Source organism: Orcinus orca, chromosome 19 (genome assembly GCF_937001465.1).
Source record: "Orcinus orca chromosome 19, mOrcOrc1.1, whole genome shotgun sequence".
In the NCBI taxonomy this organism is placed as follows: Eukaryota; Metazoa; Chordata; class Mammalia; order Artiodactyla; family Delphinidae; genus Orcinus; species Orcinus orca.
Window position 1 is genome coordinate 50,627,803 of NC_064577.1, and position 17,155 is coordinate 50,644,957.

The window sequence follows — 17,155 nt, forward strand, 5'->3', positions numbered from 1 at the left end:
AGATATAACACAAAGGCATGACCCATCAAAGAAATAATTGATAAGCTGGACTTCATTAAAATTAAAAACTTTTGCTCTGTGAAAGACAATGTCAAGAGAATGAGAAAACAAGTCACAGACTGGGAAAAAATATTTGCAAAAGACATTTCTGATAAAGAACTGTTATCCAAAACATACAATGAACTCTTAAAACTCAACAATAAGAAAACAAATAACCTGATTAAAAAAGGCTGGAACAGACACCTCACCAAAGGAGATACACAAATGGCAAATGAGCATATGAAAAGACAGTTAACATCATATGTTATCAGGGATCTGCAAATTAAAACAACAATGAAATACCACTACACACCTATGAGAATAGCCAAAACCCAAAACACTGCCAACACTGAAAGCTGTTGAGGATGTGGAGCAACAGGAATCTCAGGCTCATTGCTGGTGGGAATGCAAAATGGTGCAGACACTTCGGAAGATAGTTGGGCAGTTTCTCACAAATCTAAACATATTCTTATCATACAGTTTGGCAATGAGTTGACAATCGATGTTCACACAAAAACATGTACACAAATGTTTAGAGCAGCTTTATCCATAACTGCCAAGACTTGAAAGCAACCAAGATGTTCTTCAATATCTGAATGGATAAACAAATTGCACACAATGGAATTTTATTCAGCAATAAAAAGAAATGAGCTATCATGCCACAGAAAGACATGGAGGATGGTACATATATACAATGGAATATTACTCAGCCATAAAAGGGAATGAAACTGGGTCATTTGTAGAGATGTGGATGGACCTAGAGAGTGTCATACAGAGTGAAGTAAGTCAGAAAGAGAAAAGCAAATATCATATAATAACACATATATGTGGAATCTAGAAAAATGGTATAGATGATCTTATTTGCAAAGCAGAAATAGAGACAGACGTAGAGAACAAATGTATGGATACCAAAGGGGAAAGGGGTGGGGTGGGAGGAATTGTGAGACTGGGATTGACACATATACATTTTCAATACTATGTATAAAATAGACAACTGATGGGAACATACTATATAGCACAGGGAACTCTACCTAATACACTGTGGTAACCTAAATGGGAGGGAAGTCCAAAATGGAGGGGATATCTGTATGTGTATGGCTGATTCATTCTGTTGTGCAGTGGATGCTAACACAACGTTGTAAAGCAACCATACTCCAAAAAAAAAAAAAAAAAAAAAAGGACATAGAGGAACCGTAAAAGCACATTGCTAAGTTAAGGAAGTCAATCTGAAAAGGCTACATATTGTATGATTCCAATTATATGGCATTCTGGAAAAGGCACAACTATGAAGACAGTAAAAAGATCAGTGGTTGCTAAGGGTTTGGGGGAAGGGATGTAGGAATGACTAAGTGGAACATGGGAAACGTTTAGGGCAGTGAAACTATTCTGCACAATATTCTGATGGTGAGTATGTGTCATTACAGATTTGTCAAAACCCACAGAATTCACAATACAAACAGTGATCCCTTAGTTAATAATAATGTATCAATATTGGCTCATTAATTGTAATGAAGGTACCACACTAATGAAAGATGTTAATAATAGGGAAAACTCTGTGTTTGTACTTTCCCTCATTTTTTCTAGAAAGCTAAAACTGCTCTAAAAAATAAAATCTATTAATTGGAAAAGAAACTCATCAATAAACTTCTTACCAGGTCTAATGAAGACATTTTCCACAGACAGCATCGCTGCTATTGGAAGTAATAGGTCTTCACAGTCCAGAGAAGCAGCCTTTATTACTGCACATGTCAGATGTGGAGGGAGAGGAAATTCTACCATAGACAAACCCAATCTGGTCACATGGCCACTCCTTAATGGAAAGAAAAAGTTTTTAAGTCTTTCTACCTTGGGAGAGTACAAAGGAAATGTTTATCATTCAGAATAAGTCAGATATAATTTAGATTACTTTAAATTACCTCCAGAAATTCAATTCAAGATAAGAAATATGATACACTGTGTTCATTGATAAGAGAAATATAAAGATGATAAATTCCTTGCTCTCAAGGGCCTATATATCCAAAAAACTAAACAATGAGGCAGAATAAAGTAGTATAATAAAAGACACACAATGCTACAGAAGCACGGAAAATGTCCTTAAAGAAATGAGACAGTGATAATTACCACATCTTTTCCTATCACACAATCATGAGAACAAGGACTCTGGGTCTCATCATTTTGATGTACCCAGCATAATGCCTGGCACTGAAGTGGTACTCAGAAATTACTTGTTAGGGAAAAACATAGTGTTGTAGGTCAATTATACTTCAAAAGCAAACAAACATACAAACTTATAGAAAAAGAGATCAGATTTGTAGTTACCAGAAGTGGGTGAGAAGGGAGGGAGAATTGGATGAAAGCAGTCAGAAAGTACAAAAAAAAAAAAAAAAAAAAAAAAAGAAAGAAATTACTTGTTAAATAATATCAATACTAAACAAAACAGTTTTATGGTACAATTTCAGAACTGTGGTGAAGAAAGATTGAGGACAACTTTTAATTTCAGGGAAAACAATCCATTCAATTCAAACAAATCACTTACTAATGATAAAGGAAAGTATTAAGAACCCTATTTTAGGGCTTCCCTGGTGGCACAGTGGTTGGGAATCCACCTGCCAGTGCAGGGGACACAGGTTCGAGCCCTGGTCTGGGAGGATCCCACGTGCCGCGGAGCAGCTGAGCCTGTGTGCCACAACTACTGAGCCTTCACTCTAGAGCCCACGAGCCACAACTACTGAGCCCGTGTGCCACAACTAATGAAGCCCACGTGCCTAGAGCCCGTGCTCTGCAACAGAAGAAGCCACCGCAATGAGGGGCCCATGCATCACAATAGCCCCACCTCGCCACAACTAGAGAAAGCCTGTGCGAAGCAACAAAGACCCAATGCAGCCAAACATAAATAAATAAAAAATAAATAATTTAAAAAAAAGAACCCAGGGCTTCCCTGGTAGCGCAGCGGTTGAGAGTCCGCCTGCCAATGCAGGGGATACAGGTTCGTGTCCCGGTCCAGGAAGATCCCACATGCCGCGGAGCGGCTAGGCCCGTGAGCCATGGCCACTGAGCCTGCGTGTCAGAGCCTGTGCTCTGCAACGGGAGAGGCCACAACAGTGAGAGGCCCGCGTACCACAAAAAAAAAAAAAAAAAAAAAAAAGAACCCTATTTTAAAAAGAGATTAATATCTACTGTTGTTGGTTTTGTTTTCATTTTTTGTTTGTTTTTTACCTGTCAATAGCATCACACTGGTAGAGTTGTTTAAGAGCTTCCAAAATAAGTCTCTCATTAGGTGGATCCAAATAGGGAAACCTGTGTGTTTAAATGAGACATAAAATGAGATTCCATTCCTTGAACATGGCAAGATTTTATACAGATTTGAAAATTCCTTTAAAAGGTTTTACTTCTGTTTTTCAAGTCTTTCTTTTCTCTGTCTTTTTTTTTTTTTTCAAAGCATTCTATGATTGTGATCAGCATTCAGCAAAGGAGGAAATTTTTTTTCTGAATCACACTCTTCTATTTAATTCAAGAAGCCCTTCTTGGGCTTCCCTGGTGGCTCAGTGGTTGAGAGTCCGCCTGCTGATGCAGGGGACGTGGGTTCGTGCCCCGGTCCGGGAAGATCCCACATGCCGCGGAGCGGCTGGGCCCGTGAGCCATGGCCGCTGAGCCTGCATGTCCGAAGCCAGTGCTCCACAACGGGAGAGGCCACAACAGTGGGAGGCCCGCGTACCGCAAAAAAAAAAAAAAAGCCCTTCTTTTTGATTCCCCCTTAGCTGGAACACTCTCACCATTCCTCTCTACTTATCTTAACCCTTCCCCATTCTTCATAGCCAATATCAAGTCTACTCTGTTCTGTAATCTATAATTTTTATTACAATTTTATAAAACAGTGAAGGAAAATTAACTGAAAGTGGCGAAAAATTACAAATTATTTAATAGTACCTCAAAATGGTTTTTAATGAAATGATAAATATCTTAAATTAATTTAACCAATTTACTTTATTGTATGTATGGATGTGTATGTACTTATTTTCTCCTGAACTACCTGCAAACAGGTTGCAAATGTAATGCCAATTTACCCCCAAAATATTTCAGAGTACATCCCCTGAAAATAAGGACATTCTCTTACATACCATAATATCATTTATAAACATAAGACAATTAACAATATTCACAAAGTACAGTACGACTATTCAGATGCCTCTAGAACATGGATCTATTTCACACTTGAAAATAAATATTTCTTTAAATATGGAAAAAAATAATATTCACAAAGGACAGCAGAGTGGCATATAACCAAGTGTGAATATATATCCCCCCACCCCAGGAACAATAATCACTTAATATTATTGTGCACTGGATTTTTTTTTTCCACCTTTAGTTTTGAGATGCTAAATCATCTACTCCAATTTCCCACCTTGAAAAAGGTCCAACAGAGGACAAAAGGTCTAATACCTTACACAAAAGTCCATTCGAGGATTGACAACTCTATTTATAAACAAAAATCTGGTAGACTGTTCTACTGTCAGCTTTCCTACAACTTGTACCAACAAGTCCTGGTATCTGCTAGAGCAAGAGTTGGCAAGCACTTTCTAAAGAAGGCCAGATAGTAAATATTTTAGGTTTTACAGGCCATATGGTCGCTGTCACAATTACTCAACTCTGCTGCTGAAGCAAAAGCAGCCATACATTAATGAATGGGCGTGGCTGTGTTCCAATAAAATTTTATTTACAAAAACAGTCAGTGAGCCTAGACCATATTTTACGACTCCTATCCTAGAGCAATACCAGACTAGTCAGCTTCCTCTTCTAGATAAGAGCCATTTTAGATTTGTAAAAACTACAATTATTTCTCTCCCTTGATTATACCAATTACCAATTCTGTCAAACTCTCCTTGTATTACTTGGTTTCTAAGAGACCCACCAACCATATTTAGCATTTTTTAGAAACAATCTAGTTCGTCAAACTCCTGATAAAACTCGATGACATGCAAAATTGAACTCCAAATGTACAGTGACCAACACAGAACAGGAATGCTATAATTCCCAATCACCTGGACACTGTGGTTTATTAATATAACCAAAGTTTATGCCAGTGGAATTTTTAAAATTGTTCTTTAAACATAGTCATAATTGCAAGCTCATATTAAGTTTGTGGTGATCTGATAATTGCAGCTCTTTTCCGCACTGAATTTCTTTAATGTGCAACCAAAGCGTAAGATTTAAGGTGTACCCCTTCAGACTTTCACCTTGTTGATTTTTGCCCAAGGCTCTGGCCTACTGAGACCAGTCTAAATCTTGGTTTTAATCATCTACCCATTAGAAATGAAGATATTTTCCAAAAATCTGGTAATCATGACTTCAATATCTTTATTTAATATTTTCATTAAAACTGCTTATCAGGAAAGAGTGAAATTCAGCATACTACCAGTAAAACCTTCATCAAGGCTTGGTGAGCAATTAATCAGTACTTTCTGGATTCGGCTATTTGGCAAATATACCCTAATTCAGCAGTACTGTCACATCTTATTCACAAATACGTCAATGTAATCTTGTTAAATATTGTGTTGAAAACAAGAGACATTAGGTTATCAATCAATAAATCCTTGTGGTGCATCCATTAAGTGGATGGTCCTGCCTTCAAACTGAAAAGAAAATGGTTTATGATAACATATTCTTTGTGAACCATTTTGATTCACATTGATGATTACAAATCAACATTGTATTCTCTTAGGGACTTCCCTGGTGGTCCAGTGGTAGAGAATCCGCCTTCCAATGCAAGGGACACGGTTTGATCCCTGCTCGGGGAACTAAGATCCCACATGCCGCGGGGCAACTAAGCCTGTGCACCACAACCACTGAGCTCGCGCACCTCAACTAGAGCCCGCGTGCTGCAAACTACAGGGCTCACACGCTCTAGAGCCCTCTCCACGACTAGAGAGAAGCCCACACACTACAAGGAAAGATCCCACTTGCTGCAACAAAGACCCAACACAGCCAAATAAATAAATAAATATTTTAAAAAATATATTATATTCTCTTAAACCATTTTCCAATAATCTATGCTAGAATTTGCTAAGAATCATGTCAAGCTTACTGGGCAGTTGTTTCTATAACCTGCCCTCTTCTTAAATGGAAAATTGATTTTTGAGTTTCTCACAATTTTCTGGTAACCTGTTCTGCATAATTTCTCAGAGACGCCCCAGGATATCTCTGACATTATATCTGCAAGTTCTTCTGGTACCATGGAAATAATGTCTAAAGCCACAATACAAACTCATTTATGGTCATTAGGTTTTCTCTCATTATTTCCAAATCGATATTGGTCATTAATTCCTTCTTATCTAGACTTGTTCTTATCTTTTCAGTTTTAAAATCATTCCTAACGGAGGAGAAAGGGGGAGGCAAAATAATAACTGAAAAGTTCCATTTTCTTTCTGTCACCTATGAATACTATACCACCTATTCCAAATTCTGGTTGTACCTGCCCATATTCTGCACACATCTTAAAAAGAGCAGGGAGACACAACATGATAAATATAATTATCACTGCTGTATGTTATATACGAAAGCTGTTACGAGAGTAAATCCTAAGAATTCTCATCATGAGGTAAAAAATTTTTTCCTATTTCTTTAATATTTTATCTGTATGAGATGATGTTCATTACACTTATTGTGGTAATCATTTCATGATGTATGTAAGTCATTATGCTGTAATCCTTAAACTTATACAGTGCTGTATATCAATTATATCTCAATAAAACTGGGAGAAAAAAAGGGGGGGTGGGGGAGAGAAGTCTTTTTTTTTTTTTTTCTGGTCTCTAGCATTTTAAGAACTTTCATTACATTCTAAGTCTTAAAACTTAAGATGAAAAAATAACTCATGCAGGGCTTCCCTGGTGGCGCAGTGGTTGAGAATCCGCCTGCCGATGCAGGGGACATGGGTTCGTGCCCCAGTCCGGGAAGATCCCACATGCCGTGGAGCGGCTAGGCCCGTGAGCCATGGCCGCTAAGCCTGCGCGTCCGGAGCCTGTGCTCCGCAACGGGAGAGGCCACAACGGTGAGAGGCCTGTGTACCGCAAAAAAAAAACCTCAGTGCAGATGATATTGAGTAATTATTGTTCCTATTTTTCTAATATATATTTATTCTTGATTATATGCTGCTGTTAGCCTTTATAAATAATATTTTTAAATATGGGTTCATCTGTTTGGCCATTTAGATTTCTTTAAATGGCTTTTCTTTCTCATTAGTATTATTTATGATATCAGTTAGAATTTTACATATTTGCTTTCCTCTTTCTAGGATTTATATTCTCATCTAGAAAATCTCTAGTCTCGGGATTTCCCTGGTGGTCCAGTAGGTAAGACGCCACACTCCCAATGCAGGGGGCCCGGGTTCAATCCCTGGCTGGGGAACTAGTTCCTGCATGCATGCCGCAACTAAGAGTCCACATGCTGCAACTAAGAATCCCACATGCTGCAACTAAAAAAATATCCCGCGTGCCGCAACTAAACATGCCGCAACAAAGACCCGGCGCAGCCAAAATAAATAAATTTTAAAAAAAGAAGAAAACCTCTAGTCTTATGATAATAACTATAAAAAAATCTTAGATGGCTTTCTAAGAGTATACAATACATATTTGGATGCACCTAGTAATTACTTCCTTTCTTATTATGCATTTAAAGAAGGCATGGTCACCTTCTCTCAACGTTCCTCACACTTTAACATTTCCAATTAAGACCAAAATTAAAACCAAGATAATACTTGCTTTCATTATTTCTTCTACCATAAATTTCATAATATGAAATTTCAAGCCCCTACAATATTCTGTCCTATACTAATTATATTCTTTAACATTTAACTAATTTAACAGTTGTTCTATTTTTTGCTTCGTGTCGAATCTCGTTTCCCCATTATAATTTAAGCTTAGTGAAAGCAAAAACCTACTAAAGAGTATTATTCTGTCTCTCATCGTACTTGGTACCATGCTGGCCATACAAAAGATGCTACCAAAAAAAAAAAAAAAAAAACAACACTTTCTGAGTGGCATTAGGGTCACTGTATACCTTTCATTACAGATAAACAGTGGTCATTAAATTATCCAAATAAACATCAGCATGAAAACTCCATTAAGCCAAGGTTAGAATACGAGCAAGGGATCAAATCCCAGTAAAGCAATGCAAAGAAGCCCTGTATTTGGGTTTAGCTGAACCTTGAAACGTAGGGACATACGAGTCAAATACTTCAAAAAAATTTCTGAGGAATAACCTTACTCCCTAACAAATTTTTCTTTTTTTCAAGTTGTCTACATACCTTATTACGTCGTGTATGGCAAGGCACTTTAAGGTCAGAACTACAGATGTCAAACTAGTTCTCTTAATCTCAGGGATCACATGGTCAGGCATACACTGATTCCAAAAATCTTTACTATAGATGCGAAAGCATTTTCCTGAGGAAGTCCTGCCAGCTCGGCCACTTCGCTGTAAGGCCTCACTCCTTTAGAAGAAAAAACAAACAAACAAAAAACAAAGTCCCCAAAATGTTCTGTGATTTTTCTAAGTAATTCACTTCCTTCCCCAAACCAATCAGAAATTATCTAATCAACTGTTCTTTGAACAAAAAGGCTTAACACAGAGACTTACTTTGAAATCGGAACCACCTCTAGGATGTCCAATCCTAGTCTGGGATTGTGATTTAACTGCTTCACGAAGCCACCGTCTACCACATATCTAAGTACAATGAAAAAAAGGTAAGTTTCTATAAAATAAGGAAAGACTTGTTAATTTTTAACCACTTTGGGTACTCCTTTTCTACCAAACGAACAGCTACGTAACAACTTTTAAGTTAAGTGTAAAACTTGAAAGTCAAGAAATTGGAAACCCCATACACTGCTACTGGAAACGTAAAATGGTTCAGCCAGTGTGGAAAATGGTTTGGAGGGTCCTCAAAACATTAAACATAGAATTACCATATGACCCAGAAGTTCCATTCCTAGGCTGAAATTTTCAAAAGAACTGAAAACAAGTACTCAACAAATACTTGTAGCCATATGTTCATAGTAGCACTGTAGGAGGACTATAAGAGCCAAAAGGTAGAAACAGCCTAAATGTCCATTAACCATTAAGGGACGAAAGGATGAACAAATTATGGTATACAAATACAACAGAATATTATTCAGCCACAGAAAGGAATGAAGTACTGATACATGCTACAACATGGATGAACCTCAAAAAACATGCTGAGTGGAAGAAACCAGGCACAAAAGGTAACATATTGTATGATTCCATTTATATGAGATACCTAGAATAGGATATCCATAGAAACAGAAAGCGGTGGTCGCCAGGGGCTGGGGTGGAGGCGCAAATGGGGAGCAACCCCTTAAAGTGTACAGGTGTTTATTTGGGGGTGATGAAATGTTTTAGAACTAGATAAAGGTAGTAGTTGCACAACATTATGTATGTAATAAATACTACTTAATTATTCACTTTTCAATGTTAATTTTATGTTCTCCCATTAAAAAAATAAACTTGAAAATCAGCTCTAAACCATTCTAACAGGTTCAGAACCTAATTCCAGTTAGCCTTTAACTATGCCACTTTAAGCCAACTAAACAGAGAATAAGTCAGGTAAAAAACTAAGTTAGGAACAGTATTAAGTCTATCATTCACTTAGGGAACATTCTGAAACATGCTATTTAATGACTTTTGCCTTTGCTGGAAACAGAAAATGGCAGAGCTTAATTTACTCAAGACAGCTGCTTACCTAAGCCCTTAATGAAACCATTATTTTTAAAGCAAAGAGAAAAGCAGAGGAAATTAAACTTCCTCTTAGATCTGGATCATCATTTTACCCAAAAGAAACATATAGGATCTCTGGGTCAGGTCCAGCCTTCCTGTGGCAGAGGCAGACTTAGTTAAGGACATAAAATATATTGGGTAAAAGATAAATATCGAGAAGGAATGTGGTTCAACAGTCTGAAAGAACTTCACATTAGCTATCAGTCTAGACTTAGACTGATAAGTGTTTCACTACAAAATTTACTCCAAAATTTGATGGCATCACTGATTACATTGAAAAATAAAAGTCCATTTCACAGAAGGGTGAAAAGCAAGCAACATTACCTCCAGATAAACACTTGGATATACAAAGCTTACTATGTGAAGTGGAGCTGACAGGTAAGAAGGGAATATCAGATCATCTTAGGTACCTGCTGGTAATGTAATATAGAAAAAACAAGTTTGGCTTCCCATTTAAAGAAACCCATGAAACATCACACATAATCTTAAATTTGGGAAGAGAAAGCTACATGTTACCAAGTACCAGTATTTTAAAAGTGTGAACAGGCTTCCCTGGTGGTGCAGTAGTTGAGAGTCCGCCTGCTGATGCAGGGGACACGGGTTCGTGCCCTGGTCCGGGAAGATCCCACATGCCGCGGAGCGGCTGGGCCCGTGAGCCATGGCCGCTGAGCCTGCGCGTCCGGAGCCTGTGCTCCGCAATGGGAGAGGCCACAACGGTGAGAGGCCCGCGTACCGCAAAAAAAAAAAAAAGTGTGAACAGAAATACTATGTGTACCTCCTACTCCATTTCCTATTCAGAGCAATCAATAATTACAAAATATGATAGGTGATTACAGGTTAAAAAAGTGAGAAGGGAATTAGTGGAGGGCACAGAGACACAAACTTAATGCTTTATGATTAGCTAAGTGGCTTCCTCGGCTTTAAAAGGAATTTTAAAGTTATACCTGATTCCATCTATTGTCAAAGATGTTGCAGAAATATTGGTGGATATGACGCATTTTCTAATTCCAGGTGGAGGTGGCAAAAATATTCTTCTCTGTTGATCTAAATTATATGTAAAGAGAAAATACTAATTTACAACATGCATTTGTCAAACTGAAGTTTTGAAAAACTCATTTCTTTTCATTAAAAGTTATTTTCTTCACTCTTTAATTATCTTGAATTCAAAATATAATAGCAAAAACTATTTTTCCTCATCTTTCACTATTAAGATCTCTAGATCCATGGCATCACAGATGATCATCGCTAAAATAAACCCTACAGCAGAGTCCTTTATACAGGTCATAGCTCCCTTAGAGACTATTTAAAAACTGTGGGCCTTGTCTCCATTAAAAGTCACATATGTACATACACAAAAAAATTTTCAAGTAACAGGGTGTTTAGGACTCTGAAGTCTATCCATGGACAACAGATTAAGAACCTCTCTATGCTTTAAAGACTGATTAGCTAAGGCAGTTTTTACTTTTTCAGGTGTCTGCCCAATTCATCACTCCAACTCTAAACAAGTAACACCACCCTTATTTCCACTATCCACACATTCTGAAGGGTGGGCCTCAGCAGCGATGCTTATAGTATGATACCTTGCTCCTCTGGCCATAGTTTGTGGCACCAAAGATAAACATCTCCCTTCAACTGGGCCAGTCTCATTCTCCTGTGAATTTGGAATAAGGTCCAAGAGATGCTCAATTTGACTAAGCCAGTTTCTTGCAAAGAGAAAGAATTAACTTGTGAACCATAGGGAAGTGACTAGTATATATGCAGGAAAGCTAGTCTAAAGAGAATAAAAAATGAATCATCCATGAGAGTTCACAAGAGAGTATTTCTGGGTTGCTGGCAATTCTCAGGCCTGAGTGTAAAATAAGCAGAAAGGTGGATTTGACCAGACTTGCCCTCCTGACAGGTTAAGCAGAGAACAGGACAAGAGAGTTAATGTTTGCAAGGAAATGATTACGGCATAGGCAAAAGGAGATAAGTGATAAGACAAATCTCAATGCAATCTGAAAATTGTTGAATTAGGAACAGAAGAGTGAGCTGGCAGAGACAGGAAGTAATCATCAGAAAGAGGTTTAAAACTGAGATCAGAAATGAAGATAATGACAAAGTCTACAACGTTAAATTTTTGAAGGGGTGGCCATGGTGGGATGAAGGAAAAGATCACTTAAGCTAGAGAGGTCAAGCAAGGGATTTGGGTAGATCATCTATTTCAATGACATCCAAAAATTAGGAGTAATAATTCCAGGGAGTATACAAGTCAATCGATTGGGGTATGAAAAGAAATCATTAGCATGTCTATTTATATTTCTCATAACATCCTTTTAAACTTTTTATTTTATATGTGTTTACTATTTTATGTTATACATTAGAACAGTAAGTACATATATATCCTTTAAAAAGAGAAAAATTTTAAATGCCTGGCTGCAATTTCCACGAGATATTTGGAAATTTGTTCAGAAAATTCACTCTTTCTACCTGAACAACCTCAAGTTGTTTTCTTTTCAGCAGCCAAGAAAATCTTAACCAAACCTGTTTTTAAATAAAGTACAAAACCTGTTTCCAAAGAAAATTTTAAAAAGATCCATGTATCCGCAATATATAAAACAGACCAAAGTTGAACTATTATGAAGGGGAAAAGGAGTGGCACAGACAATCACAGTTTTAAAATTATGTTACTAGGCCAACTATCTCATTTTACAGATGAGAACACTAAAGCCCAGAGAGGTCAAGCAGCTTGCCCAGGATTTACATATAGACAGGCAAGTTTAAAACCAAGTCAAGTATTGCTGCTATTTTTCTAAAAATCATTCTGAAATTAATTTCACAAGTAAAAAAGTGCTAGAGGGCTTCCCTGGTGGCGCAGTGGTTGAGAGTCCGCCTGCCGATGCAGGGGACACAGGTTCATGCCCCGGTCCGGGAAGATCCCACATGCCGCGGAGCAGCTGAGCCCGTGAGCCATGGCCGCTGAGCCTGCGCGTCCGGAGCCTGTGCTCCACAATGGGAGAGGCCACAACAGTGAGAGGCCTGCGTACCGCCAAAAAAAAAAAAAAAACGTGCTAGAAAGGCAGCTTACACATAAGTGATAAAAATTATTTTTTAGGTGTTTCTTAGATTTAGGTAGCTCAGACGGTTCAAAGGAATCATATACTACTTTGCAGTTTAAGTTATATGTTTACACATTTATTTATTATTTATTGTCTATCTATTCGACTACAATGTAGCTCTGTAAGAATAAGGACTTTCTTTTATTGTTTGTGGTGGTAGTTACACAGGTATGTACATTGTCATTGTAGGTACATATGCCCAGTACCTACAATGGCTGGACCATAGAAAGTGCTCAGTAAAGTTCAATGAATTGATCAATTTAAAAATGCATGATATAAATAATAAATTGAGATCCTTCTACCTTTGAAATTCCACATTACCCTAAAATTTTACATAAATTAGAAATGTCCAGTCTGAGCATATTTATGAATAACTCTGTTTTTCAATTAACCCATGTTTAAAAGTACCTAATTTTAGTCTTCAGTTCAAGCAAAATTTCAGTTTATCATTTTGTCCACTACAGTCAATTAAAAAGTCCTGGGGCTTCCCTGGTGGTGCAGTGGTTGAGAGTCCACCTGCTGATGCAGGGGACACGGGTTCGTGCCCTGGTCCGGGAAGATCCCACATGCTGCTGAGCGGCTGGGCCCGTGAGCCATGGCCGCTGAGCCTGCGCGTCCAGAGCCTGTGCTCCGCAACGGGAGAGGCCACAACAGTGAGAGGCCCGCGTACCGCAAAAAAAAAAAAAGGCCTGAAACTGCTGTTTTGACAAGACTCACGTTTGTTTCACATTTACATTTTACCCACATACTTTCACCATATTCCACAAGTATAAACACATGCCAATTTTATGTTTGTTTATAAAGGTTTGGGAAAAAGTTAAATACATATATCCTAAAGAACATTCTCACTTTCCACAAAGAAAAAGGGAAACTGAATATTTTCATTAAGATGTAGCAATTCTCCTGATTACCTCCATGCACCTAATAAGGTACTAGAGTATAAATTAACGGTGGTGGGGGGGGATTGGCAAAGAGGCAGAAAGGTTTTCCAAAATCTACCAAGAAATAAGGATACTGAGGAGAGACCACTGAACGCTCTTAATGGAGTAATGCTACTAAGATACATGTATGTGACATATGTTAAGGCCAACTGAAACGTCCTCAAAGAATTTGTTCCAAATTGATCCCAAAGCAGAAACGTGTTTGAGAGAGAGAGAAAGTGTGTGTGTGTGTGTGTGTGTGTGTGTGTGTGTGTGTGTGTGTGTGTGTGAGAGAGAGAGAGAGAGAGAGAGAGAGAGAGAGAGAGAGAATATGTGTATAAAAGGAACATAAAGCTATAAACAGAAATTGTCAATCAAAGGGGGAAAAAAGATGATTCTGGAACAGAATAAAAGAGGTACAACACTGCTCAGCTCAAACTCTACCCCCCCCGAAGTCATTTTTGGGTAAGTCAAAAATATCTTGAGAATTCTCACTAATACAGCTGAAATCAAACTTCTGACATAGAGAAAAGGCTTGAGATAATCAGTAAGTGCAGTTGAAAAGATAAAGTAACTAGAAGGAAGCTAAAAAATATGGAAGACATGCAATCCAACATAAGAATAATTGGTAACTCTGAAGTAGGAAACCAATAAATAGACAAGAGTTATATACAAAGATATAACCCAAGAGAATTTCCTTGAAATAAAGAATTGAATTTGCAGATCAAAAGAGCAACTAAGAATAATTTATCTTGTTTGTGGTGGTAGTTACACAGGTATATACATTGTCAAAACTCACTGAACTATATACTTAAAGCAGGCACAGTTTATTGTATGTAAATTATACCTCAATAAAGTTGATTTTTAAAAAGAGCACATAAAATTCCAGGACAATTTTACTATAAAACACTCAACACCAAAAAATATTCCAATTAAAAACTATTGAACTTTAAGGATAAAAATAGAAATTTTCAGGCAATCAGACAGAAAAAGCAAATCACTTACAAGGAGGGGAAAAAAAATCAGGTTGGCCTCAGACTTCTCCGCAGCAACATTCAATGCCAGAAGACAACTGGACAACGTCTACCAAGTTCTAAGGAAAAGAAAGTGTGACCCAAGAACATAAAACCCAGCCAAGATGTAGCTCAAGTATAAAGGCAAAAGCCAGACATTCTTAAACAAAAGAACTACAAAAAAAAAAAATAACACCCAAGAGCTCTTCTATTAAAAAAAAAAAAAAAAGGTTAAAATCTAGCCAATCTATAATTAACTGAAAGTAACTTAGAAATGGAAAAACCATGGTAAAAGGATTGATAGTAAATACTGAATACAACTGAACAATGTTAAAATAACTAACAAAAATCAGAAGGGGAGGATATAGAAGAATATCAGTACTTAAGTGCTCATCTTTCAAATCAGGCAACAGATAAGATCTCCAATCAAATATAGTCTAAAAAGAAGATATTAACTTCAGCTTAATATTTTTCATCCTTTTAAACTTTAAAGCACTCTTTTATAAAATATTATCTCATGTGGTAAAGAAAGATATTCTTGAAGTTAACAATTCCTTCAAGTAAATTCAAGAAAAATTAAATACTTTTTTAAAAAGTAGCTAATAGTATAATCTCTCTCTTAAAAAAAGTATTTGTCAACCTATCTAACTACTTACTTATCCTTCTATATGTACACACATACATACACACACACACACACACAGATCTGAATAATGTTTTTTCTAATGTTAAAGACGGTTATTTCTGGATGGAGTTTGAGGTGATTTCTTTACTTTTACCTTTGTAAAACTGTACACTGCTTGAATTCTTTATAATGAAACTGTATTATTTTCCCTCAATTGAGTAATTTTTCTTAAAAGAGAGACACCAACTATTAGTTCTGCATAGTGGAAAATGGATTTTTTTTGTACTTTTCTATACTTTTAAAACTTCTACAAAGGGCAAAAAAGAAAAATGAAGGAGCATATGTAAAATAAATCCATTTTTGTTAAAAAAAAACACTAAACAATAAAATATATCTAAATGCATAAATAAAAAGGTCAGAACAATATGCCTCAAAATATTAATACTGATTATCACTTAATCATGTTGGTGGCATCTGAGTAAGTTTATTTTTCTTTGCTGATTTTATTGTTTTTAAAAAGTATATATTTCTTTTTAAGACAAAAGAAAATTTTTCCCATTTGGGGAGACTCCACATAGACTAAAAGTTTTTATGTGAAACTCATTAGCCTTATTCCCCCACATCTTTAATCTTAACATTTAAGGAAACTATCTTAGACACTTGGTACTTGCTATATTGAAGTAATAGCTTTGGTTTGCAAGCAGAAGGAAAAAAAACTATTTTTGGATTTATGCAATAATCTGAATGAGTAGGTTTTCCCCTTTTAAAATGTTGTACACTAATCCAAGGTAAAACTCCTCTCCTTTTCTTCATCTATTCTGGAAACACATGTACTGTTAGATTCTCCACTACTGAATAAATAACCAGTTATCAAATGTAGATTCACCATGTGACCTCAGGAACATCACTTAGCCTCTATCTGTAAAATAAAAAAATCTGATTATGCAAATATATATATATGGGTATATGTGCATTTTTCTAGAAAAACAGCCAGGCTTTCATTACTTAAAAATAAAAATCTGAGATCCCCACCCTCCACAAAAGGCTAAGAAGCACTGAATTAGATAATTACGTCAGTGCTAAAAGTGTCTAATTCCATGCAAATAACTGTCACTTATGAAGTAACAGGTATATTTCAGTTCATAAATTTTTGTGAGGGTTCAGCTTTCCCTAAATGCATGACCAACCTGAAGGAGTGTAAGACCTAAACAAAAAGGGGGAAGTCAGAAGAGGGAAAAGGTTTGAGAGAAACAAGAAAAAGGTTCAGACATAGTGTTTGGTGTAAGACATTAATAGAATATCCAGCAGAAAGTAAAAAATCTGGAACTCAATTTAACAAATACTTAGTCAGGACTTTTTCAGTGTTTAGTACTTGACCTCAGGAAGTTCACAGTCTCATAGAGGGGATGAGAAAATCGTAACACAAGATAAATGTGTTAAGTGCCACAAGAGATACAGTAAAGCACAATGAGGTTCAAATGAAGAAGAGAGAAAAACCAGCTGTGAGGAGGGAAATCAGGAAAGGTTCTTATGGAGTTGGTTGCACTTGTGAAACAAAATAGCATATTTCAACCAGTGAAAGGGGAGAATAAAAGGGAAAGGAGGAGTACAAGTTCAGGAAAGAGCAAACACAGAGTCACAAAAATGTTGTGGGAAGAAAAGGAATCAAAAATCTCT

The 17,155-nt window shown here is 36.8% G+C and overlaps 1 protein-coding gene across 2 annotated transcripts in view; it reads right to left on the reverse strand.

Moving 5' to 3' along the window:
• DHX40 (DEAH-box helicase 40) overlaps positions 1-17,155 on the reverse strand; it is a 52,210-nt gene that overhangs the window by 25,977 nt on the left and 9,078 nt on the right. For both annotated transcript variants that reach the window (XM_049702327.1, XM_049702328.1), the window contains exons 8-12: positions 10,767-10,866; positions 8,668-8,754; positions 8,339-8,521; positions 3,256-3,336; positions 1,692-1,849 (exon numbers count right to left, since the gene is read on the reverse strand). In XM_049702327.1, coding sequence (XP_049558284.1) covers positions 1,692-1,849; positions 3,256-3,336; positions 8,339-8,521; positions 8,668-8,754; positions 10,767-10,866 — 609 coding nt within the window. The remainder of the gene's footprint in view (positions 1-1,691; positions 1,850-3,255; positions 3,337-8,338; positions 8,522-8,667; positions 8,755-10,766; positions 10,867-17,155) is intronic.